This window comes from Cupressus sempervirens, chromosome 4 (genome assembly GCF_028749045.1).
Source record: "Cupressus sempervirens isolate cs-2001-9-10 chromosome 4, ASM2874904v1, whole genome shotgun sequence".
Taxonomy (NCBI): domain Eukaryota; kingdom Viridiplantae; phylum Streptophyta; class Pinopsida; order Cupressales; family Cupressaceae; genus Cupressus; species Cupressus sempervirens.
In genome coordinates, this window is record NC_143121.1 from 515,750,721 (window position 1) to 515,767,459 (window position 16,739).

General features: G+C 38.6%; 1 protein-coding gene across 1 annotated transcript in view; it reads left to right on the forward strand.

Annotated features, from left to right (window-relative positions):
* Nucleotides 1-16,739, forward strand: part of LOC149562196 (N-terminal nucleophile aminohydrolases (Ntn hydrolases) superfamily protein) — a 203,421-nt gene that overhangs the window by 14,059 nt on the left and 172,623 nt on the right. Inside the window, exon 2 of the mRNA XM_089825739.1 lies at nucleotides 16,601-16,651. Coding sequence (XP_089681865.1) covers nucleotides 16,601-16,651 — 51 coding nt within the window. The remainder of the gene's footprint in view (nucleotides 1-16,600; nucleotides 16,652-16,739) is intronic.

The following is a 16,739-nucleotide window of genomic DNA, read 5'->3' on the forward strand; positions in this document are numbered from 1 at the left end:
ATACACAAATGGTCGGTGAGGAGGCAGCATCGTCAGATTCAGAAAGTGACGGCGAAAGTGACGACGAAGCAAAGAGGAGAATGGAACCAGACGAAGGAGTATTAAGACTTGACAGAGGATCGAATGATGACGACCTCGACTCGATGAATGGCCTGTTCCACTGGCAGATAGAAGACTACGAACTATTTCCAAGTTGCAATATGTTAATAGTCGACGAATGTGAAAAAACACAGGAAAATGAATGTCCGGAGGAATGCAGGGAAGCAGAAGAAGGAAAAGCTGTCATGGTTGAAGCTGAGGGGAAGAACATACAGTCTGAACACAGAAAAACAAAAGATCCCACTGCCCGGTACATGGTGAATGGACCGTGCGGAAAGAAAAGGTTACACTGCAACATAAAATTAGTGGAAGGGCACCAACAAGGAAATAATCTAGTTGCGCGACTTTACTGTAGGCATAGTGGGCGACGGAGGTGGCACAGAACAGACGTCAGGCGTACAACGGTCGAAAGGAAATCAAAGTGGAAAAGTTTAAGGCCAGATGGGTTGGACCATATCAAATTCGAAAGGACGGTGACAATGGAGCGATCAGATTATCAACTTTGGACGGGCAAAAGGTACCTTCGGTACTCAACGGATCCAAATTCAAAATATATGGTGGTAGGAAGACTTTGTCGCTGTCACAGAATGGCCAGCTGACTCCGTTGTCGTTGCAGAATGGCGACGCCTGGAGGCAAAATTGAGGTGCTGTCTTTCTATTTTATTTTATTTTTGTCAAAAAAAAAAAAAAATTGAAAAAAAAAAAAAAAGAAAAAGTGAAAAAAAAAGATAGGCCCCGCGGGCAGCCTGTCCGTGGGTGAAGAAAGGCCCCGCGGGCAGTTTGTCCGCGGGTGAAAGAATGGCCCCGCAGGCAGTCTTTCCGCGGGTGTAAGAAAGCCCCGCGGGCAGCTGTCCGCAGGTGAAAAAAGGCCCCGTGGGCAGTCTGTCCGTGGGTGTAAAGAAAGCAAAAGGCTCGCGGACAAGTGAAAGCCCCGCGGTTATTAAACAATTTCGCCAGACTTCTTCGTTCACTCCTCCAAGCCAGTCGTGCCAGACTTCTCCGTGGGGAAATAGAGACAAATAAAACAAGAAGCGTGCTTTTCTGCCATTCGCTGCCAGAAGGAAATTGAATCGTGCAGGGGTAGCAGTTCTCAACGGGAGCAGCAAAGAAGTTTGCTGGCTAAAAAATCGCACAGGATGAGAAGACGGATCTGCACCACCACCACCATTCTTTCCAATTGAGTTGAATCTACCATATTTGAAGCAGTCGTAGACCCAATCACGCAGAACCATTTCGACTTATGCCTGTAATTTGCGGTGGCACAATAAAATCTTCATTCAGTGCAAGCACTTTTACCGACGGTTTTGGAAATCTTGAACGGAAGTGAGTCGATGGGTTATCAAGTACTACTTTTGATTGGAGGATCTCACTCGGCCATGCCCATAAGATGTAATAGCTGAAGGAACAGGATGGGAGGTTCTTATTTGAGTCGGACTCCTCCAGTGGTTATCTGCTACCGTGGGAAAGGTGACTTCGACACATCCAGAGTGAGATTTTTTGTAACGGACGGAGGAAAAATATAAGGAGAAATAAGCCATTTTTGCATGGAATTGACAGCCAAACAGAAGCAGGAGGGTTTGCTAAAAAAAAAAAAAAAAAAACGACGACAAAATCAAATTGTTCGGAATGAGTAGCAGATGATGCCAAAGGGAAGGGGAAGCATCAGTGGTTGCCAGAAAGAGTGTAGAATCGATAGAAAATGACAGAAATGGTGTGTTCTGTGCAGTTTTGTGTGGGTTTCGAAGTGCTAATTTGGTCTGGAGCGCACCCGCGACCCCGCCAGGGGCGTTGCCTCCTGGACCCCCAGTCGTTGCGGATATCAGTCGTGGGAGTTTGACCAATTGATGAAGACCTGGAGCTGCTGCAGGCATAGAGTGTTGTGTACCAGAGGCACTTGGAGTAGGTGTTGGCTGTGAGACTGTCTTGGTGGATGTGTAGAGAGCTTGGGAGGAGCTGATCATCCAGCTGGAGGCAGTGCAGCGACACTTGGCTCGGGGTATCCAGGAGTTGGAAACAGCGAAAGTAGCGTGGGTGGCTATCAAGGTCAGCTTCATCAAGGAGGCAGTGTTGTGTTAGCAAAGGCTACAGGCATGAGACGAAGGTAACAGTGATGTGTCAGAAGCAGATTTCTCTTGTTGTAGTCACTCTGTTAATGTATTTTGTTTGTTAATTTGTCTTAGATATTTTGTCAGTCGTCAGGAGATGACTTTTCTTTTTGGGGGGGATGGTGTTAGCCGACTGGATGGGTCCGGCGGTGTTTCTATAGCCGACGATTGACTACCGTCGATGTTTTGTATTTTGTAGCCGACGGGTAAATAGTTCGTAGCGGATGTAATGTTGTGGCCGACGGACTCCTTCGGGAAGGTTCGGCGGTAGTATTTATATCCCGTCTGGGATCTTTGTAAAGCATCATTCATCTACTATTACGAATAGTATTATGCTATTATTGTCTGTATGCGTTGATTTCTTTACCAATACGGTAAACAATCCTATTTGATTCTTTGCTCAGATTCCTTCTCTTTCCTGCATATGTGTTAAAACACTTACAAAAGTACATATGTTAGTTTATGATGGCCTATGCAAGAACATTTGAACAAAGATACAAAGCATACACAAAGTAAACACATTAATGCATTAAGACAATTCAAACATGAGGTAGACATAAATGCATGAAGACACAAACAAACACATTAATGAATGAAGACATGATGTAGGCACAGAGTATACATGTTAAAACATTGTTAGATTCTTTTCACATTTTGAAATAAGAATTTTTTTTACCAACTTCAATTGTAAATTCCGTGCTCCTTTCATCCGAGTGGAAATTAAAAGTTCTTGAGGATGCCTAATTCCATAGTGGATGGTAGATTTACAGCTGCTTGAGTTTGGACACGATCTATTTGGGGTTCCCATATCGGATTCTCTTCCCCAATATGAGCGATTTACTCCTCCCCCTGTACACACTCCCTACCCACTCAGTATATGCTATTTCTATAGTGGATGGTAGATTTACTACTGCTCGAGTTTGGACATGATCTACTCAGGGTTTCTCTTGCCCTAAAGTGAGCAATTTACTACTCCCCCTGTGCACACTCCCTACCCACTTGATATGTGCTTAATTCTATAGTGGATGGTAGATTTATTGCTGCTCGGTTTTGGACATGATCTACTTGGGATTCTTTCACCTTGAAGTGATCGATTTAGTCCTCCCCTTGTGCACACTTTCTATCCATGTATTAAAGCACATAGGATTTTGAATGATGTCCCCTTCTAAGACATTTGTTTGTAATTCCAAGTTTGTTCCTCGAGATAGAAATTTATAACCTTCCTTTCCAATTTTTTGTATTGGATCTATTTGGGATCTTCCTTTAATTTGATCCTGAAAACGAATCCAATCTTAAGATGAGAATCTTGATACATTTTAGTAGCATGATTTAAAAAAATAGAGGAATAAATTTCAACTTAAAATAATAATTCAAAAGATGGACTTATCTTGATTTCGCTACACGATATTTGATGAATTGTTTCTTATTATGCTATCTTCAACTTTTTTGAAAAGATTAACATTTCCTTGCTGGTATAATGTCGATGAAGTCTTCACTCTTCCATTTCATTTGGCCAAATGTTGAAAGAAAATATTCATGACATAACTAATACATATGGGATGTGACAAATTGACAATAACTCTTCTTAAATAATAAGATGATTATCTATCTCCTAATGTTATATAAATGTAAAATTAACCGTTTCTTAGTTTATTCACATATCCCTATAATTTGGGGTTTTCCTTTCCCTATCCATAAAAAGATGGTGCAAATCTCAATTAATTTTGTTTTGACCAAAATGTCATTCTTTTTTGGATCAGCAAGGGAATTTTATTCCCACATTAATATCCTAGGCTGCCTAATGTCTTCGGGTCATAAAGCATCTTGTGGCTACATAAGTTGCCATAAAATGAAAAGGATAAAGTGTTAGTGGAATGCTTTTGGACGTGCTACTTACTAACCATAGTAGAGAAATTAGATAGCCCTACTTGTGGTTGGTTCATTTAAAAGAAAATAAAAAATACCACCAATGGTCAACAAGTAAAGGTGGGCGTTCTTTATCGACAAAAGAGAGCATTATTTTGGTTGATCGGTATTTGTGTTAAGAATCATTGAAGACCTTATGGTTGACTAATTCCCATTATAGCTTAAATGTCTCTATGATTGAAGTTGCTCTGATAGAAAAGTTTGATATGTTTGCATCGTTTTTGGTCTTGCTCATGCTTGTAAATATGGATAAACATATAACTAATACAGGCAATGAGCTTCACGTGATGTAGGATAAACATGGGTTGTTTGCAAGTTTTTGCTGAGTCATCAGGCACCAATTTGATTTGCATGTAAATATGGCAAGCAGATATTTTTTTCTTGGATTTGAACCACAAATCTTTTTCTTCCTCCTTTATTGGATGTTATCATCTCTTTTATGCTAGTCATCAATTGGAAACTACAATATAATTTATCATTGAGATAGAGGAAATATTCGAATCTTCCTTCCCTTGATTATGATTTGATGCCTCACTAATTTTCATTTCTCTGATATGTACCATTGATGGTTAATATAAAAATTGCAATATGGTAATGCAATCACACCCATCCGATCTGTATATTATCTTATTGTCTTAAATTGGAAGAGTCTATAAATTATGTCAGCAATGCCTACCGCTATAGTTCATATTCCCACTGCAAGATTATAGCTTTCATCCTATTGTGCGCAAGAGAGATCATTTGCAAGATACGGCATTTAGTCAAAACATCCAGTTTAAAACTGTATCCTTGATGTGACAATTGTTTAGAAAACTCCCTATCCACTATTTTCTTCTCAGTTTTCTGCTCTCTGCGATGTGTCTGTCACATTTCTCTGGTTTAATGTTCATCTTCCTAGTCACAGTAGTCTTTTCAGTGCAAATAGTATGTTGAATTCTCATTCCATCGCTTAGGATGTTGACTGTCCAAGGTTGGGCTATATCAATGTTTTTAAACATTAATCTTTTGATCTCTGTTTTCCATCACTGTTGTTACATTTATTTTTCTTTATAAATGAGGATTGATTTTTTAAAAATTGAAATTGCTGCCTCCAACCATGTATTTATTACTGCATTTAAACCATTTCTTATCTTATTCTTTTATTTAATTCTATATCCACGTTGGTGGCTCCAACCATAAATTTATTGCTGCATACAAATCATTTCTTGTTATATTCTATATGTGTACGTTTATGGCATTGTAGGCATCTAAGACTGTATTTATGTATATTTTTCCTCTTGATTTTCAGGTTGGCAGGATCAAGGCTCTAATACCACTGTAAAGACCCCCTTTCCAGTCCATCTAATAAAAGAAAACTCAATATTGATTGATTATCATTGATTATGTTTGGTATCATTGTTTTCTTATAATATATATGTATGGTGAAAGATCATGACTGTTTATTAAGTCCTTTACAGCCTGTTTGGTTGCTGGAATATGATTTAGGAATTGGAATTTAGAATCCTTGATTTGGGATTCTAGAACTTGAAATCCAGACTATGGTTTTTTGGAATTAATTTTGAGACTGTTTGGTTCAAAATACAAATATATGGTTCAAAAGATGAATATAAAAGTTATAATGAGAAAGGCAATTTGTATCTCCAATTTGTTCAAGGTCTTGTTCATGGTGCTTCCAACTCCACCCATGCCAAAAATGTTGATGTTTATTGCAAAATAAAAATTCAAGAAAAAGTTAAAAAGAAGACGAAAGAAATTAGATATGTGTGGTACTAGTTATTTTATTTAATCCAAATATATCAGCAGGTGCAACAATAGCGGAAATGTTTTCCCCAATTTTAAAAAATGGTATTTGTACAAATTTCTGCAGTAATCTTTCTAATTTCTTCAAGTGACACTTGCTATTTTTTACAAAATGACATTCAAAGAGTACCTGAAATAGATGCAAAGGGTACCATTTCTTTAAAAGCTTCACTCTCTCGGTTACAACTCAATTAAATTTCAAAAATATGTGCAAAAATAGGTGTCCAAATGGGCATCTAAATGTCAAATCCAATTAAATTTCACTTTAGTTGGAATCCTTATTTTCGAAAAATGGGATTTAAAATGGGAATTCCAAATAACAAGTATTTTGAGGGGAGATGGAATTCTTGTCTTGGGGGTCAAATGGGGATACCAAATCCAAATTTCCCCGAATTCTCCAAACAATGGATTAGGATTTTTTGAGAAATCTAAATTCCAATTCTTGCTCTAATCCGTAATCCAAACAGACCCTTAGGTAATATAAGTTTGTATTGGGTTTGTAATCATATACAAACTAATATATAAAATACTTTGATTAAATACTTCATATATAAGTAATATATACAATATTAATAATCATTTAATACTTTTATTAATATATTTATTGCTTTATATATATAATCAATCATTATATTATTGTAATGATTTTATTATAATAAAACATTTATTATTAGTAATGTCTTAATTTTTATTAAAATTATAATTACTCATAAATTAAACATCATTATTAGTATTTATTTATTATTATTTATTTAGTATTTTTATATTTAATTATTATTAAAATCATATACTAAAATAGGACATGACAGAGAACCTAGTTTCACTAGGTGAGTGGCTCACAATGGGTGTTGGGGCACAAAGTGGCCGCAAAGAAATCCCATGGGTGCTTTGTGCCAACCAAGTGATAACATTAATAAAATTTGTTGGGATGGGGGGAAATTGACACATTAATCAAGATTAATTGATGCCTCACCCATACCGCTAGTGCTCGTGTAGGCTAGGGATGGGAGTAGGAGAAGGTGCTTGTATGATGACACAACTGAAGAACTTCGTCTCCATTGAAAGGTGTTTGGTTCAACATATGCCTATTTGGGTGCTAGAATCCTGAGTTGACTGCTATGAGATCCCTATTTGTGAGGGCAATGCAATCACACCCACCTAGCTCATAACCCAGAGTCTCTATGACCTTGTTTTCTTGTGCCTCTAGTAGTCTTGGTTGCCTTTTATGCTTGTGCTTGTGGAAGGCTTTTTACTACCCTAGGTATCCTTAGTTGTCACCTTTGGCCTTGGTTTCTATCTCCTGGCTTGGGCAAGTGGGCCTTTTTGGTCTCGCGTGGTTGGGTAGCAAAACTTATAACATCTAGTTTCAGTTCATGATTGCATGGATGATTGTGGCACATGTTCCTTTTCAAACTTGTAGAGGAAGACTTTATATTGTATAATGTCTCTTTTGAAATGTATTTGATGTTAAAATGTAATTGTTGTGAACTCCTAAAAGGAGACATTTATATACGATATAATATGATTCAAAGGAATGTAAAGGGGATGGGTAGTTATAGGTGAAAGAAAGGGGACAAAATATCATTGTATATTTTACGTAGGATTAAAGAAAGTTATCTATATTTATGATTATGTTTCTTTACCTTGTTATGTTAATTTTTTTTTGGGACATTATGCATTCCTTTAATGAAATGATGAAAAGATAAGTTTATTACTGTGCAACAAGAGACTAAGAAGGGTCAAAGGGATACTAGCGACACGAATACCAAATGGTGTTTGCGGAAAGAACTAACAAGAAAGCAAAGGAACAAACTAAAAACAAACTAAATACTCCTCACAGGCGAGTAGTCCAACACTGAAGTATACAGTTTGGGGTGAGGCAGTGTCCTGTGTCGTCATAAGGAACCGTTGGAGGAAGGGTGGTGCTATTAAATGTGCCCTTTGCGAGGCCTCATAATCCTGGTGTGATCTAAAGGGTTGAGCAACTACTTCCCATGGGAAGGGTATCCTAGAGAGGAGGCGATGAGATGGTCTGGAGATTGTGTCAGCAGAAGGAAAAGCTGTAGAGTGTGATCACGAATTCGTATGGCCTCCTGGAAAGAGAGGGCTAGACACTGCTGATTTGTGTATCTGAAAAGAGAAGATAGGGATCTGCATTCTCTGAAGAAGTAGTAGAACCTCCCTTTGATCTCATAGTAGATAGAGTGGAGAAACCCAAAATGGGTCTTCGTCTTCGTCTCACCCAAAGGGCAAAGGTGGCAAATCTAGTCCTCCATACCAATCTAGTGGTTGGTCTTGTAATAACTCGAACCGGTTATAGCCTTGTCTAACACAAATTTCTTCACTAATTTAGTTGTTTGACATTTCGTCAAACACTTGGCAAGCAAACTTTATACCACTAAAATGAAACAAAACCAACTCTATTGCCTATGTTGATAGATTGCCAAATGCATATATCTTCCTTTTTGCTTGTGTTTAATACCTTTTGAATTTTGGATAATAATGATAATAGAAAAAAAGTGCAATGCTAAAGAAATTATTTGCAAGAAACAACAATCTCTTTATTTGCTCAATTTTGATTTTTGCACAATTGCCAATATTGGAATTGAATTTACACAAACTAAACAAGGCTAACATATAAAACCTGGATGACATGTAGAGAATATGGCATTGAAAGTGCGAATGTCCAACTACACTCCTAACCTCTACATCACACAACACATTTTAGCTCTCATGTTAGGCTGTTGATATGCAACAACAACCTCTAAAACAAATCACAGCTCCCAGCCAAGGCTGCATGGGATCCAGTTATGCAAAATGCAAACCTTAGACACTAGACACAAGCCCTTAAAACTGATTGCAGGCCGTCCAAACAAGATCACCGGCCTTCAATCTTGAATGCTGTCCCAATTCATGACCAAATCGCTTCCATATATGCAGTCTATAGCCTCCTCTCTAAAGTTTTGACCCTCAACATGAAATACAGGAATGTAACAGCCTCAACCCAGCTCAATTAAATTCAAAGTTGATCAATCCTCAACATTTAATCCACCATAAACTCTTAGCACAAATGATTTCTTCCAAAGCAACATAAATATTGAAATGGAAGACTCAATAACTCAGATTCAAACCCTTGTACCTCAACAAGGGAATTGAATTCACAGATCAAAAAACCCCTCTTAGGAAAGCAACAAAAAGCGGATAGACAATCGGATCATTAATTCTCATAATTGGAGTCATTTATAATCTCCATTTTGCAACACAGCTTCATCTACACACCTTTCACTTAAAAGCCTTTTTGCTTTATACTTAGGCACATAATTTAATTTATTAATTTCATTTTGGCTCCCAAAAATAACTTTTTCAGCAATATCATGATATTTTGACATGTGAGGTCATTGTTTCTTGTGCTCAAGATTTAAAACTTTTTATCTTGGTTCCAACAAGCTATGACACTGACATGGCCAACATACAATACCAACAAAAATAAAAACCTTTGCATATTTAGTAGAATAATAATAATAATAATAATAATTCAACCGTCTTGTGAAAATAATTGAACAAGCATCACAATCAAAATTTGACAACACATGAGTGATCTTGATGAAGAAAAACGACGAATGAACCTGATGGGTTGACTTACTAAAAATAAATGCTCCCTCCAAGATTCTTGGAGCCCAAACCAGAAGCTAGAAATAGAAATTGAGAGCATGACTCAACTTCTCTAACTCATCTGAGCTTATTAGAATCAATTGTTGACTTACTATAAATGGTGAGTCCCTTAAAATGGAGCCAAAACTCACCATAGGCCACTGGAGAGCCTAACAACTCCACAACAAGGTCCTTTAAACACAAGTATCAGCCTGCAAGGACCCAATAATAGGATGAATCCATCTAATCTGTCACAACTCAAAAATGGGGACATTACATTCCACCCTCCCTAAGGTTGCTTGTCCCCCCAAGAAATCCTGGAGCGAAAACAAATATTACAATCCACCCAGATCCCAAGGGTAAAACTGCGTAATATCCCTACTGTGCATAACTCATTCTTGCAACACCAACACCCAAATAACTGATATCAATGGCAGAATTATCTGAAAACTAACTGTAGTCATTGATGGAGAAAACAACCCATTGGAACTGAACCTAACTAAAACACTTGAGTCCCCATCGAACTGACACTCATACCCAACCATAGGTACCTGAAACACTACCACCAACTGCAACCTCTACTAAGTTGTCTTAGGTGTTTCGATACTGCAAGTGATCTAACATGCAGTCGTCGGTCCCATCTGCAAAAGATGCTGCTAACCCATCCTGTAATGGATGGTATGAAATTGGAGCCAACCCACACTGACTTGAAACCAAATCCTCTACCAATGGGTCAAAAGAAAAATGATGAGCACTCCTCACTTAGTGATGTCGATAAAAAGCCCCAATCTTTGTCAAAGGCTCATCAATACCAAATTGGGAATCAAGAAACAACTCTAATCTCTGACTCCAAACTACAGGTTGGCCAGGATCCTGAGTAACCCTCTTAGCAAAATAAATCACAAAATCCATGTGGGGAAGCAATGTAAACAAGGTCTCTACAATCTTTCCCACCAAACGCTGTATAGCACGAGACCCTAAGATGAGAGTACCCTCAAATGCTTTGCATGGTCCCTCCCACAAATATGCACTCTCAAGTAAATACTCCATGAATGACTTAATGTAGTAGAAATTATATGTGAAAGCGTTAACCTGCTCACCCATAATTTGCAACTGATCCCTCAAATTGTGGCACTGCCAACTCCTTGATGCTATCCGTTGTATGAGATGAAACAACAGACTGTCTCTCGACAAAAGGAAACAAATCTCCATGAGAACACATCCCTACATCAAATAATATCCTACCCAAGTCTCGTGAAGGAGAGGGAGTAGTGTCAGGAATTGATGCACAACCCTCTAAAGAATCCACCATTGCCATGCTAACCATTGGAGAACCTAGCACATTAGGAATCACTCCACAATCTTTCACCGATGTCCTCATCTCCTCTATGACTACTACACTCATATCCCAGATAGATGTATATACCTCATCACCACTTCTAGCCTCCCTATTCGTGGAAGTAAACTCAGCACCAACCACCACTATCTGAAGCTGAACTAGATCTGTGGTTGATGTGGACCGAACATGCTTCAACTCCACGATCACGCCATCCAATTATGATTGTGACTCCTTGAGAACCGAGTATGTTGAAGAGAGTCCACATTCACCTCAAGCTCACGGGTGAGCTTGACCACCTCCTCCCCTTTCCCTAACAATGTCTCATAACAGGTGCTACCCCAATCTAGAAGGTAATCTTTGTTAGTAACTAACTATGAAAAATTATGCTTCAAGATCCTGACATCCTCTTGAAGTTAATGAACCTCTGCTGGGGAAAGACTACCATCATCGTGCTCATATGACATAGGAGCACCCCAACTAGATGCAGTTAACATTTGACGAATAACATCATAATGATCAAAAGTTGAAGAGATGTCACTATCACTCACCATGAGTTGACTAGTCACATGATGCCTTTGAAAACCTTGACTCCTGTGCATGCTCTTTGCCTCACTAATTGTACTGTGATAGAAGACTGAATCTAAACTAGTTTCCCCATGATCACAAACATTAGTGTGCACTCCCATCCTCGCACACATCAATAATCGAGGTACTGCTACTCAGTGCCTTTATCAACTCCTCATCCGAAGAAGTAGAAGCCCTCACAGAGTCTAACTCCTTGCATGTCTCAACTTCCCCTTTAATAGTAAGTCCTTGTAAACGTTGATCCTAGGACCCATTCAAAAACCCCTCAGAGCTATAACCTAACATCTAGCAAGGAACATCAGATCTACAACAGCTCATAGCATCCTTAAACAAATCTTCAGGGATGTCCATACTATCTGTGTTCACAACTCCTAATTGAACATCCACTGCTGTCGCCTGACTCTACATGGATAACTCAATGTCATGCTTTGGATCAATAATACCAAAGCCTAATTCAACCTTTGTTGACTCTGCCGTAATACCCAAATAACTAAATCATAGTTGGGTAACTCCATACATGCATAGGTCCCACTTGAGGAAGCCACTGCCTCTTGCACCGAATCATCACCACAACAACTATCATAAACATTAGCACTTATACTCTGCATAGTCTCCAATAATGATCTCCTCCTCAGAATAGTCTGAATGATAAGTGGTAACAATTGCCTCAATAGCCTCTGTACTATTTGCAACAACTCTAGAATTCTCAACCTGCTGAAGCTCAATGCTATTGACCACCAATGGCATTGACACATCCACGTGTTTCTATGCGGAAAGTCCATCATCAAGACTACAACTAGGACCAGTGGGTGCTGTACTAAACACAGGTACATATGCATCAGGAACACTTGCTAGGGAAAATTGAAGCCTCCTTCCTTGCATCCTCAGTTTGGCCTCCTAAAAACAAAAATCATGTATCGGGCTGCACTATCAACTGTCAGTAGATCCAACAATCTCGCCTCCAAACTCTTCTGATGAAGCTTAAGTCTTTCCATACTCTCCCTCAAATCATTTTTCTCACTATTTTCGACACCACTCTTCCGTCTTCAAGAACTACGAGTCCTCTTGTGTCCATAGCTAGGAAATTCAAGTGCTGGTCACTCCAACTATAATAGATCCGAAATAACAATGTATTTCCTACTCCATAGGATGGTAGGAAACCGCTTTGATACCACTGTAATAACCCCAACCGGTTATAGCTTTGTCCAACTCCAATTTCTTCACTAATTCAATTGTTTGACATTTCGTCAAACACTTGGCAAGCAAGCTTAATACCGCTGAAATGAAACAGAACCAACTCTATTGCCTATGCCAATAGATTGCCAAATGCATATATCTTCCTTTTTGCTTGTGTTTAATACCTTTTGAATGTTGGATAATAATGTTAATAGAAAAAAATGCAATGCCAAAGAAATTATTTGCAAGAAATAACGATCTCTTTGTTTGCTCAATTCTGATTTTTGCACATTGCCAATATTGGAACTGAATTGACATAAACTAAACAATGCTAACATATAAAACCTGGATGACGTGTAGAGAATATGGCACTGAAAATGCAATTAGTGTCCAGCCGCACTCCTAACCTCCACATAACACACAACACATTTCAGCTCCCATGTTAGGCTGTTGATATGCAATAACAGCCTCTGAAACAAATCACAGCTCCTAGCCAAGGCTGTGTGGGCTCCAATAATGCAAAATGCGAGTCTTAGACACCAAATCCCGGCCCTCAAAAACTGGTCGCAAGCCCTCCGAACAAGATCGCAGGCCTTCAATCTGAAGGCAGCCCCAATTCATGACCAAATCGCTGCCATATATGCAGTTGGCAGCCTACCAGCTAAAGTTTTGACCCTCAGCATGAAACACATGAATGTAATAGTCTCAGCCCAACTCAATTAAATTCAAACTTGATTAATCCTGAGAATTTAATCCACCACAAGCTCTTAGCACAAATGATTTCTTTCAAAGCAACATAACTACAGAAATGGAAGACTCATAAACTCAGATTCAAACCCTTATACCGCAGTAAGGGAATGCAATTAACAGATTAGAAAATCCCTCCCAAAAAAGAAACAAAAAACAGATAGACAATTGGATCATCAATTCTCATAATGGGAGTCTTATTTATATTCTTCATTGTGCAACTTAGCTTCATCTACACAACTTTCACTTAAAAGCCTTTTTGCTTTATACTTGGGCACATAATGTAATTTATTAATTTCCTTTTGGCTCCCAAAAATAACCTTTTCAACCATATCATGATATTTTGACACACAAGGTCATTGTTCCTTGTGCCCATGATTCAAAACTTTTCAACCCGGTTCCAATGAGCCATGACACAAGGTGGCCAACATACAATACCAACAAAAATAGTAACCTCCACATATTTAGTTAGTTAATAATAATAACGCAACCATCTTGCGAAAATGATTGAAGAAGTATTAGAATCAAAATCTGACAACACATGAGTGATCTTGATGAAGTTAAACAATGATTGAACTTGATGGGGTTGTTTACTAAAAATAGACGCTCCCTCCAAGATTCTTGGAGCCCAAACCAGTAGCCAAAAATAGAAACTAAGAGCATCACCCAACTCCTCTAACTCATCTGAGCTCATTCGTAATTAACTGTTGGCTTACTATAAATATTAAGTCACTCAAAATGGAGCCAAAACTCACGATAGGCCATTGGAGAGCCTAACAACTCCACACAAGGTCTTTTAAACACAAGTATCAGCCTACAAGGACCCAATAATAGAATAAATCCATCAAATCTGCCGCAACTCAAAAGTGGGGACATTACAGGTCTCAATACATAACTGATAAGAGTCCACTCTAAAGGACCCTAGAGAGGTGCAGAGTGCATGAATCCAATGGCGGGTGAGGTACCAAGGGTGCACAAGAACCCAGTCTTGGATATCCATGTAGTGCTTAGCATAGAAAGCCATCCTTGAATAGCACCTCATCGGAGGGTTGCTCCATGTTGTGATAATATACTGTCTGTAGATGTTGAGTTTGACATGCTCATTCAACTTCCATTGAAAAGAAAGGATATGAGTGGGGGCATCCAAAGAGAACTGAAAGGGAGGGAGATGTTTCATTGCAATCCCAATTGAATCAAAAAGAGCAACAATCTGGGTGAACAAACAATGACATGGTGTGCCAGAAGAGTTTTAGGGACTGCAGGAGAGAGGCATAGAGGGATCTACATTGCATCAAGAAGAACAATAGCTTTTTGCAGCGAAGAAGAAGATGCTAATTGGGTCTCAATTGGATGAAGGAGGGGGAAACGGTGAAGAAGGCTGAGTGAATCAAGCGATGAAAGGACTTGTAGTCCTCATCAAACCACTGATTCATGGGGCATGTGTTCCTGCGTTTGGGCCTAAGAGAAGTGGAGGAAGGTAGACTACCACAACATGACTAGGAGCAAGTCAAACATTGAGTGAGCATCCCTAGAGTTAGTGAAAGAGTATTGGGGGAGGAGCCGCCTAAGGTGGTGGATGAAAAGGTTGTGGTCACCCTTAGTGAAACATAAGGAAATGTGGGTGAGGGGAGTGATCTCAGGAGGGGAGGGGGCAAAGGGGTGGGAGAGTGGAGACACAAAAGGTAAGGCTAAGGAGGGCATGGGCAACTAGAGGGAGGTGAGAGATGGTGAAGCAACAGACAAAGGGTATGACAAAAGTACAAGAGAGAGCATAGTCCACGATACTTACACTTCCACAGTGAGACCAATAGGTGAAAAGAACAAAACTAGGAAGACAGGAAAGATTGTTTAGGATCACCAAGTGTCAAGACTCACATAACTACGGTAAGTTGCGATCATATCTAATGAGGGGTCCTGAGTGTCCTCCAAGGAGCGCTGTAAACCAAGGGCGAGGGGTTCAAATTCAGCTGTGCAAACTGAATTTGACCCATGGCCATGAGGAGGAATCTGAAGATCTCTGGTCCTTGCATTAAAGTCTCCTAGAATGATGATGTCACCCATGGTCAAAAATTTGGTAATGTACTCATGAAGATACATAAAAGGGCCACTGCTATCGATGCAGTGCATCGCATAAGAAGAGGAGGCTAATGGAGAGTAACACACTGCAATAAAGTCGTCTCTATAATGAGGTGTAGTACATTTGATATGGATCCACAAATCTAGCTGAACTGTCGATATGAACCACTGAAGTCGTGCTGAAAAGACAATCTCTGACTAAACAAGCAACCCCCCAAAATCGATGACACCACCAGAAGTTCAAACCTGATCCCTGAAAGCCGACAACCATTGGTGACTAGAGAATCCACGAAGAGGGCAAATAGAGCTCTCATGCATCTTAGTAACAATCAGGAAGTCTGCAGAGTATGCTATTTTGATTTAATGGCTAAAGATACAGTAATCTAGTTGTCAAAATATGTTCAATTTATGATCACCTAGGACATTTAATGATCCTTTAAAATAAATCTAGGAGTCTCTTAAGTAAGGATTAGATAATGTTGTCAAGTAACAACGTTAGGGAACTTGTGGGTATTAGTTTGAATCAATATCCTTATGTTATAAAATAAATTTAGAGTTAGGTGATAGAACATTGTACTGCGTATTAGATGATTAAAAAAAAAGACTTTTTTTATACTTGCATTATAGAGTTTCAAGAGCCTTATCCTTTGAGGTTTCTTGTCTAATGTATTTGAAAAGTTTTTAAGTTTCAAATTTATTCTCTTTATCTTGTTTTGATATTCCTTATAACAAATATAATAGTTTTGAGTCTTTGACAATTACATCTTAGTTTTTTTCTTCTATGGAAAATAGGCTTATTATATATTTTTGTTTAGAGGGCTCTAGACCTTGTATGTCAATACCCTTGATTGGGTAAACACCAATACAATTTTAGCTTGAGGAAGCTAAATTTTAATATAGAAATAAGAAAGTTAAACCATGTTTGCTTTTAATTGTTTCAACTTTCAGCCCCTTCATGTTGATCTCAATGACTTATATTTTCTTTCTTTTGTCATCATTTCACTTCTTGTCAAATAGTTATTGCATATTCTGTTTATGACCCTTTTAGTTGTGCTGGCTTAAAGTAAATGACATTAGTCTTTTGAACTTTATCTAGGGATGTGGAAGAAGTCTAGATGCCGTTGCAGCAGCTATTACAGTGTTAGAGGTACAATAATTTCTTAAATGTTTTGAGTCCTTTATGGTGATTGGTAATTCAATGTGGCACTTAAAATATTTGAAATTAATGTATACTA